The following is a 10,177-nucleotide window of genomic DNA, read 5'->3' as shown; positions in this document are numbered from 1 at the left end:
TAATAAAAAATATCCTTTTAAATCACTAACAATATATAAAAACAATGGCGAATCTTAGTTTGTGTTGGGGTTGGCCTAGCCCCTCCGGCTGGAAAATTTTATAGTTTATTTTTAGTTATAGCCCTCCCTAAAATCTGTGTATAATTGTATAATTATATAGCACATGGCTAATTTTTTTTTCTACCGGCCCCCTCGTAAAACTGTTCAAGATCCGCCCTTTTATAAAAATAATTATGTAACCCTTTAAAATGTTTATCTATCAAAGAAATATAACATAAAAGTTAATCAATACATGAAAGTTACCAAAAACTGGCCGAATTAAAGTTACCCTAATATATAATAAATTTATTGTACACACCAGTACATGCAAGACCTTTTATAAGTATAGACGTATACTACAAAGTACTCATAATTAAATTTCTTTTCTATGTTATTGCCAAAAAAAAAAAAACTATATATGTTGGAAACAATAATGCATTAAAAGATTTTGGAGTTGGGCCTGATCAGGTTAGATGGCTCCTTTGTTTTGGTTTGCTTTCTTTTCTCATGAAGCATATAAATACTTCCCTTTTATGGTTTGTTTGGAGATGTATTATTCAGGTTTATGGAGAGTGATAAAAACCTAAAATGCAAACCCTAAATTTATATCCAACATTTGAGTTCGAGGTATAGAATTTAAAGGTTTTGTGTTAGCATTGAGGGGGCGTTCGTCACTATAAATCTGCACTGGTAGGGTGGCGAATTTAAATTCGTTTCTAATTCAGTGTCCTTCATGGTTTTATACCACAAAACCACTATGTTCCTGAGATTGTTAATATGTTCTTTAAATTTGTAAACTACGAAGTACTCTTTATTTTTATCTTATTTATATTTCGGTATAGTTATATTACCAATATATTCTATGAAGGGACACTTTGAGTTGTTTGACTATTTCCCCCATATGAAAGGTTTAACCTTCATGAATTATCTACACTATCTATGTCCGATTCATTATATATTTACATTAAAGAAAACTTTAATCAAAACATTAAGGAGTATAATATTATTATTAATACGCATATAAAGTACATACCAAATATTAGTAAACACAATTACTACTGATACTGTATTTATACTAATATTTTAAAATAAAATAATTTACATATCAAAATGCCACATGTCCTTCTCTCCTTGTATTTTTTTATATTTTTTATTCAAACATTTTTCTTAGTGGTTTTTAATTTTATTTTTATTAACCATTTATTTTTTCATTCTTATATTTATTCGTTTCACATACCAATTTTTGAATTGAATAATTTTCATTTAAATTTCATCATTGTTTCAACATTTTTATGTTTCATTTATCATGTCCTTTGGTATAAAAAATTAGGAATAACTTTTATAATTAAGAAAACACGTATATAAAACACTGAGTAATTTAAGCACGTATCAGATAATTATTTTGGATAATCTTCTTTATTTTAGTTACGAGAGGAGGAGAAGTATATAATTTAATTTAATTTAAAAAGGTGGAGAAAATAATAATATTATTTTTTACTTTTAAAAAATTATATCCACCGACTTTACCGAATAAAAGTATTTATATTCCCCAAAAATAAAAAGAAAAAAGAAAAGAAAGCTGGCATCTGACTGTTTCTCTCTCACTCCCCAAAAACCACCCGTAAAACCTCCCCAAAATTCTCACCTACCCACCCGAAAACCCCGCACCAAAGAAACCCCAAACTCGACCGAGTCGACTCAGCCATGGAAGGACCTTCTGGTTCTGGAGCACCAATGGCCGATCCAGATGGAGACGACTCGCTCTTAGCGAACTCGGAGTTCTTAACTCGGCAGGAAGTAATGCAACGGCGAGAGCGCAAATTGAGGAAACTCGCCGATTGTTACAGGGATCATTACTGGTCGTTAATGGAGGAGGTGAGGCGAAAACATAGGGAGTACTACTGGACGTACGGAAAGAGTCCTTGCAAGGAAGAAGGGGATGAAGGTGAGGAGAGAGAAAACGGCGTCGCTAATGGAAGTCTGGTGAACGGCAATGGTGTCTCTAACGGTGGAAATGGTGTCGTTAATGGTAGCAATGATGATGACGTTGGTGGTGGTAATAAATTAGAGGTAGGTTTCAAGCATTGTTCTTATAATGGGTGTGAAGGGAAAGCTATGGCGTTAACGCAGTTTTGTATATTGCATATCATGCATGATAAAAAGCAGGTGCTCTACATAAAATGCAAATATCCGAAATTGAGGTCTTCCTCTTTCTCTCTCGTTTTATTTTCGCATTAATTAGGTCTTGATTGATGATTGAAATTGTTGGATTGTTGAACTTATTGATTAATTTGTTATTTCTTTTCCTCTCTCGTTTGATTTTCGCATATTTAGGTCTTGATTGATGGTTGAGATGGTTTGATTGTTGAACTTATTGATTAATTTGTTTACTTTTTTTTGGCTGTTTGTAGTTGATTAATTGTTTTTCTTTAGGGATTTGTCACTGTTTTCCCGTTGTTCATGTGGTTGTGATTTCTGTGAACTGTTGATAGATGGTGTTGCATTACAACGCTAGTTGATTCCAATCCTATGGCGATTTCTTAACAATTAGGACTATGCGAGTTTCATAAACAATCTATTGTGATGTGAAAGATGATTAGGAAGGAAAGGAAAGGAAAAAGGAAAGGAGAAGGGTGTGAGTGAATAGAAAAGAAAGGAAGGGCACTAATGTTTTCCTGAGGAACTTCAAAGACTCTATTATTTGGTCAGTAATTATTGGCTTTCTTTACATTCCGATCCAAACAATTTGGGGGCAAAGAAAAGATTACAAAAGTGACAGTTTAGTAAAGGAGGCTTTCATGTCATTCCTTTCCTTCCACACGAATTCCCTTACAATTATAAGTAAAAGTAAATTCTGCATAGTTGCTTAATTCCACTCCTTTTGCCTAAGCTGCTAATGTATATGTGTCATGTTCGACTGTGAAGATTTCGGGAAGTAATATAATAACGGGCCTTTCTGATGTATAGTTAAGTCTGCAAATTAGTGGCTTTTAGATTCTCTGAGAATTAGGGTTGCCCATCGTTTTGTGTATGGAGATTCACGTGCATAGGAATAAGACGTGCATTTAGATCAACGTGGTGTCAATGAGAAGTTACAATATCACGTAAAACAAGAAAATTACCTATACTGAGAGGGAATCTGCGAGGTTTAAAGTTTAATTATGAATATTGATTAGAAAACAGCCTTAGAAGCATAGTTGAAAGGAATGACGGGGTTTATAGCAGACTATTTGGCAAGCTGTGCAGTTGTTAAAGGAATAAAAGCTAAAGACTGCCGCCTTTTGTAATTTGGAAGTCCTATCCCGCTGAGTTTGTTAGGGTAGTTTCGGAGTGAAGTTTAAAGGACCTTTACACAAAACCGGGAGTAATGTGCAATTATGGTGCATTGGTTGCTGACAAACAGCTCTGGAATTGTAATTTAGCCACTGTGGAAGTGCATTTGTGCTGGGTTTATAATTTTAAATGCATGTGCTGTTTTCTGTCTCATACCTTATAAACTGATTATCAGGTATTCTGCCTTAAGAGTGCGAAGATTTGGTTTCACGTTGCAGAATAAGACAATAGTATTTTCTGACTTGTGGCTTGTTTGATGTTTCAAGGGTGCCAAATCTGATGTATTCTTTACTATTTTGTTGTATGATGAAGGAATTGCCTTCTGTTTCTTGTAATTGATGCCTCACACAACATAGAGATTTTTCATGATCCACCCTCTCGGCCCAGCTTATCTTTCACCCAAACTGGAGGTCATCCGGCCAATCTGGTCAATAAACTAGACTAGCAAATTGTGTCTATCTGGTCAATAAACTAGACTAGCAAATTGTCATCTCTCCTTTCTTCTAATCGTTGGCGATTTGCCTCCACGATGGGATCAAGTATGGAACAATTATCTGGACAACATACCAATCATGTTTGTTACATCACCATTTCATGCTTATCCAATGGGCATCACCAGCAACTTCTGTCAGTCTTACTCATCAGTTGCCCGTATGCTAATCATGAGGGTATCAATTCAGTTTATGAACTTAATTTTGAACTTACAGCAATGAAGGGGGTATAGTTGAAATGGAAGGCGAGGTATGATGGGTAATAGGGATGTTAGAGGAGAGGGTGGTGGAGATATCCCGTTGTGCATACAGTGTGGTGTGCAGTTTTTCTTGTAGCAGGAGTTTTCTTCTCATACCGCAAGCCTTTTGAGTTCAGGTATAAGAAAGCCCAATGTAATGTAGGTGGCAGAAAAAAAGGCATGCATGTTGTAGTCCCTATTTATCGATATGTCTGGAGACTGTGTGGATATCAAGGCATGCTCTATAGTGTAGGGCCTTACTTTCATATCATCACCATTGCTTTGCATATGGGTTTATACTCGTACGCGATAGCTTGAAGTTCCTAATCAGCCATATAGCTTTAAAACTCATCACCCCCCCCCCCCCCTCTCATGCTTGTCTTACCTACTGGGCCCCTTTTGTTTCTCCTTTGTCCTGTAGTATGAATAAACATCTCCATTGGGTCGCTGTCTTTTCAATTTAAGCACCTAGTTTGGTTTATCCAATGTCCACCTGTTTACCCGAGGTGCTTGATAAATTATTTATGCTCAACTGGTCCTCATCATCAGCAAAATATGTTCCTACTAATTCACTTCTATACAATTTTACATTAGGTTACATTATCCCACGTATTGATAACGTAGTCAAACTACTCAGTCATCATTAGAAAATTGGAAATGTATGGTGTTTACTTCCGAGGTCCAAACCCAACTCTAATTTTGCAGCCTTCTAGGAAATATGCAGGCATGCTGTAAAGTTCCATTTTTTGACATATTCACACTTGTAATTTGAACTTGATTGCATTAAGGTATTATTCTATTTTTCTACAAGTATGCCTAAGATTTTTCTTTTCCTTTGGTGTTTTTAAGGGTATATATGCTCGTGAAGTTCACTCTGTTTCGGTGCGTTTTTAGATGTCTCTTTACATTCTTTACTTGTTTCTTGATGGAATGTCAAAACTTACTGGAAATGTCAAAACAGATACGCCTAGTAGCTGGCCTTCTGTACGGAGTATTTCTTTCCATTTTGTACATGTTCTTCCTGTTTCTGCACCTGAAGCGTTCTGCAAATGCAGAATGTCAGCTACTTGGGGTCCTTTTGGTAGGGTGTAAAAAGTTTTTATGGAAAACGATTTGCCCCTTTTCAATCATTTTACGTTGTTTGGTTTGGTATGGGGTGAAAAACAATTTTCCACTTTTCCCAAAATGATTTTCAATGGTAGGAAAAGTGGTTTCCTCTTTTCCCATTTTCTATTAAGGAACCAAACAACAACAACAACAACAACAAAGCCTTAGTCCCAAAATGATTTGGGGTCGGCTAACATGAACTATTTTGGAATTGTGATTTGCCTTGGAAGATGTTTTCCATAGAAAATCATTTTACATTGAAAACATTTTACACCAAACCAAACGGAGCCTAGCCGTGTGTCTGTTCTTATCCGATCTTTGCTCTGGGGTAGTCGGGTATAACCTACCGGCTACTGTGCCATTTATTTTGTGTGGGAAACGGTCAGCTGCCTCTGCTGATGCTTAGTATTGTAACAGTTATGAGTGGAAGTTGCCTTTTTTTCGTATGGAACCGTTCTTGCTTATTTTCCTAATGTTTAGACCATTTCAATTGAATTTCCTAACTAATATGGTCAGATCTAGCAGGGATGACGGACGGCTTGGCTCCCTTCTTTGTAACAAGGCTATACTAAACTCAACATCTCCTCCTTTCTGCAACAAACACACACTGGAGGCTAAGAAGCACATCAGCCAAGCTTTGAAGAAAAACGGTGTTTCTGCTACGTTATCTAACAAGGTAGCTTCCAAGTTCCATCTTGTTGTAAATGAGTACGTACAATTGATTCAATCTAAGCGAAGAGATATTGCAAGAAGAAATATGGGTAACTTGCAGTAGAAAAAAACAGTGATTACTTGAACAAACCCGAAATCTACATTTTTATCAGTAAATATCAGTATTTTAATGTGCGTGATGGAGCAAGACACTAGACATACCCGATCAAGAAACAACAGGACTTGTCTCAGCTTGATGGTAGTGCGTATGATAGTTTTACGGTTTTACCCCCTCCCCCGTATGTCTTCTAATGTTCTTTTCTCGAGAGATGGCCTGTTACTCTGTTGTTCGGGTTACTGTAACTCTGATAGCAGGCGGGAACTGGGAAAGTGCATGACCAAATGATCAGTTAGTTCAGTATATAATTGCTGTATAGAACATGTTTTCGGCTAAGGTTTGATACTTCTAAACTCGTTTGTAATTAGTATTGTTTAGTACTTCGTACTACCTTTCGATCCGTGTATATGTTATTCAACAGGAAGTGTTATCTGTAGAACTTGCTAGTTGCTACGTAGTACGGAGTAGTTGCTACACACATGGTTAACACGAAGAATTGATCTGCGTCCTCCCTTAATGGGCCAATTTGTGTTTTTATACTCGGGCCTGTCAAAACTAACCCGATTAGAATAACACAGATCATACTTGACCCATTACCGATGATTTGGATGGTCCCGTGACTCCCGTCCAACCCTGAACCAAACGTTCCAAACTTTCAGTAGTTACAATTTCACCTCTGGTGTATATAGGTATATAGGGAAAAAGGATCATACTGAACCAACAATTTCAGGTAGTTTGCTATGTAGGTTAATATTTGAGTCATTTTCATATTTAACGCGGTTAATAAGGCTCGATGTTGTGACCAAGTTTGCCACCAATATCACCCATACGGCCATACATATCGGTGGTATTTGATTAATCAAATTGTTGTATGCAAAATTTTAGGACAATTTTTGTAGGGAAACCTTAAACGTGGACATTAGGACTATGTCAACATTTTTCATTTTTTATAAATAGAATTTTAACTAATTACCTCAAACTTTAGATCTCAAATAATTATCAAACATATGGTGCAAATTTTTTGAAAATTTCCTTTCTCTTTTATTTCGAAAATTTTAAGGAGTTACAACCATTAATGTTCATTTTAAAAAATAAAAACTTTTATTTATTATTATTATGTGTTGAGTTCACAATGTCATTTACAAGGCAAATGAGAAGGAGAAACGAAAACATAGCATATCGTAATAAATGTGGGAGGAGAATCGAACTATAACCTATTTTATACTCTTAATCTTATTTTTGTTTTTTGGTTGCAAATGAGGGGTTAGATGCTGACATAAATTAATAAGAAATAAAACATGGTTTAGTAATAAAGTCTTCACAAAGGAGGTTAACAATGTCCCCTAGCGGACTATAATAAATAAACAACTAAAATATTTCCTCTTGGCGGATACCTAAATCAGCTGAATTTCGCTTTATTTCCTTCCTTATATTAATGAAGCACGCGAACTTCCCACGAACCAGAACCAATTAATTTTTTACCATGATTATGACTCTCAATCTTAATCAATAGACGGAAACCTCTATCACGTTTTTATGTTTCCTTTCTATTAGCATCCCATTCTTCACCACTTCACCTAACCCCAAGTTTTGGTCACTAGTTAGATTTTTCAACTCAATCAAATTCTCTCTCCTACCACATCACACTAATACACTCAAATAATCAATTAATAGTCCCCAAATTTGATGCTTTATACACATTTAAAAAGGCACTTTAAATATTATTCTTGATTTCTAATTTCATAAACTTTTTTTATTTCCTCTTTATTCCTTCCTGTCAAAAAATATCCCTCACTCTCCCTTTCCACCTAAAAAAGATCTTCATTCCTCCCTCCATTAGTAAAAAATCTCCGCCCCGCCGCTGAAACAACCACAAAGCGCCTCCATCAATGGCGTCGTCGGCGTTAATGTCTCAACTCCGTTACTCCCCTCTATCTTCCTCCACCACTCGTCAATTCTCTCCTCTCTCCACCAACCGCCTTCCTCCCTCAAACTCCTTCTCTTACCCTCTCAATCACACTCTCAATCTCCGGTTAAACTCCGCCTCCGATCACCTTCCCCGTCACCTAAGCTTCGCCTCCACCGATGGAGGAGGGGGTGCAGGATCTATCGGCGGTAACAGCAGCGGCGGCAGCGGAGGAGGTTGGAACTCTGGCGATGGTGGAGATTCATCCTCGAATTCCAACAACGACGGTGGCGATTCCTCATTTTGGGAAAAACTAGGGTTAATCGGAATGTTCATCAAAGGATGGAAATCTAGGGTTTTAGCCGATCCTCAATTTCCGTTCAAAGTATTGATGGAAGAACTCGTCGGCGTTACATCTTGCGTTATCGGCGACATGGCATCTCGCCCTAATTTCGGTCTCAACGAACTCGATTTCGTCTTCTCCACATTGGTCGTAGGTTCGATCCTCAACTTCACCCTAATGTATCTTCTAGCACCAACCGCAGCTTCATCTGCATCTGCGTTACCCTCGATCTTCGCGGGTTGCCCGAATAGCCACATGTTCGAGCCCGGATCATTCGGGCTTATGGCCCGATGCGGAACCTTTGTCTACAAGGGTGTCATCTTCGCTGCGGTGGGCTTTGCAGCCGGGCTTGTCGGGACTGCAATGTCAAACGGGCTGATTGCTGTAAAGAAGAAGATGGACCCCACCTTCGAAACCCCGAATAAGGCCCCACCTACGGTGTTAAACGCCGTCACATGGGCGGTTCATATGGGGTTGAGCAGTAACCTTAGATATCAGACGTTGAATGGGGCTGAGTTTTTGTTGGCCAAGGCGGCGTCCCCGGTGGTGTTTAAGTCGTCCGTGGTGGTGCTAAGGTGTTTGAATAACATTCTTGGTGGGATGTCCTTTGTTGTCCTAGCTCGTTTGACTGGTTCCCAGAGTGTGACACCGGCGGCGGCCGTCACCCCGGCTGGTGGTTTGGACGACGGAGAGGAGAAGGAGAAGTTGGTGGCGAATTAGTCGACTATAACAAGGTTATAATACAATGGTTGGTTTAATGTTGTTGATTAAGTTTTGCAGTATTAACAGTTTTGAATAAATTTTCGCAGTTGGGTGATTTGAAATGAGGAAGAAGACGACTACTCAGTTTATCAGTGATTTCTCTAGGAGTATCATATGACATTTTAACTTCTTTGGGGATTTTGGTTGTTACTTGTTAATGTTGAGAAATAAACTGGTTAATTTCATAATTTGTTAGTTTTTATGGTAGATTTCTTTGGTAGTAGAAGCATTATTAAGCAATAATGTAGTAGTACACCCGTATAGAGCTCGGTTTTTGTGATCGGAGTGGTCGTTTGGTTAGACGTAGGAAGAAGTATTACTTCTGATGAAGTTGTAATTCTGACAGGCGTAGGAATGTATTACTACTACCAATTTCAGTTCATGATTTTTGTTCAATACTTCAATATTGTTATTTTTGGAGAACTTTTGTTTGATTGTATATGTTTGCTAGATTGTAATGCAACTACCAACAACCCTGGAAGTGATTTTGGCACAAAGGACAATGTGCTTTACATGTCAAAAATCAAATTTCAGTTCATGATTTGTGTTCAATATTGGTATTTTTGGAGAACTTTTTCCTGGTTGTATGTTTGCTAGAATGATTCAACTACAAGCCCAACCGGGAAGTGATTTTGGCGCACACACTGTGAGATCACAGGAAACTGTGCTTTAACGTGCTAAAATCAACAAAGTGGTGTGCCAAAATCTGTTTCTGCAATCCCATTTGAGAACATTCTGTTTCTGCAATCCCATTTGAGAACATTCTGTCAGTTTTCTTGTACTTCAGATTTGCTTGAATGCCAGACAGTAGCTGATTCAGAAATCAGAACTGCATATAATTTGACAGCAGCCATCAGAATATCAGATGTTTACCTTTTGTTGTCAGTGTTCCAAAGTACACTAGTTGCTGAGACGATATCCCTTCCTCCGGGCCTATTGGGTACATGTTATCATATCCGGGCCTTTGGGTCACACGAACGCTAGAGTACTCGGTGGTGGCTGGCGTCTCCAACGTCTGTGTGTTATTATATCCGGTTGTTGCCGCCTCTTGGACACAGGGCTTTCTATATCGTATCCACACTCGTGTGTGTCAAGTGACAACGATTTTTGTCGAACGTTCGGTACCACTACTATTCATGCATCTCAAGTGATTAGCTATTTGTATGTTTCTTTCTGGAAACTGATTTT

The 10,177-nt window shown here is 37.8% G+C and overlaps 2 protein-coding genes across 3 annotated transcripts; both read left to right on the top strand.

The window, feature by feature from the left end:
- Positions 1-1,595: 1,595 nt before the first annotated feature.
- Positions 1,596-6,378, top strand: LOC110783408 (uncharacterized). Of its 2 annotated transcripts, none has more exons than XM_021987749.2 (2): positions 1,596-2,240; positions 5,726-6,378. In XM_021987749.2, exons 1-2 carry the CDS (start codon positions 1,744-1,746, stop codon positions 5,982-5,984), a joined length of 756 nt encoding a protein of 251 aa, XP_021843441.1. In that variant the 5' UTR covers positions 1,596-1,743; the 3' UTR covers positions 5,985-6,378. The 2 variants fall into 2 exon arrangements, with proteins under 2 accessions (XP_021843441.1, XP_021843442.1); XM_021987750.2 differs by having other exon boundaries at positions 1,599-2,240; positions 5,735-6,378.
- Positions 6,379-7,646: 1,268 nt separating this feature from the next.
- On the top strand, positions 7,647-9,412 carry LOC110783407 (protein RETICULATA-RELATED 3, chloroplastic-like). The gene is made up of 2 exons (XM_021987748.2): positions 7,647-8,961; positions 9,037-9,412. Exon 1 carries the CDS (start codon positions 7,868-7,870, stop codon positions 8,945-8,947), a length of 1,080 nt encoding a protein of 359 aa, XP_021843440.1. The 5' UTR covers positions 7,647-7,867; the 3' UTR covers positions 8,948-8,961; positions 9,037-9,412.
- Positions 9,413-10,177: the final 765 nt, after the last annotated feature.

The sequence above is a fragment of the Spinacia oleracea genome, chromosome 4 (genome assembly GCF_020520425.1).
Source record: "Spinacia oleracea cultivar Varoflay chromosome 4, BTI_SOV_V1, whole genome shotgun sequence".
Taxonomy (NCBI): domain Eukaryota; kingdom Viridiplantae; phylum Streptophyta; class Magnoliopsida; order Caryophyllales; family Amaranthaceae; genus Spinacia; species Spinacia oleracea.
Note: the sequence above shows the minus strand (reverse complement) of the source record. Positions and strands in the feature narration are given on the sequence as shown.

Bases quoted from the DNA above. Each gene is read 5' to 3' on its own strand.
- LOC110783408 (XM_021987749.2), top strand. From the start codon at position 1,744: ATGGAAGGACCTTCTGGTTCTGGAGCACCAATGGCCGATCCAGATGGA. The intron at 2,241-5,725 runs GTCTTCCTCTTT...TAATATGGTCAG, and splicing joins TGCAAATATCCGAAATTGAG to ATCTAGCAGGGATGACGGAC.
- LOC110783407 (XM_021987748.2), top strand. From the start codon at position 7,868: ATGGCGTCGTCGGCGTTAATGTCTCAACTCCGTTACTCCCCTCTATCT.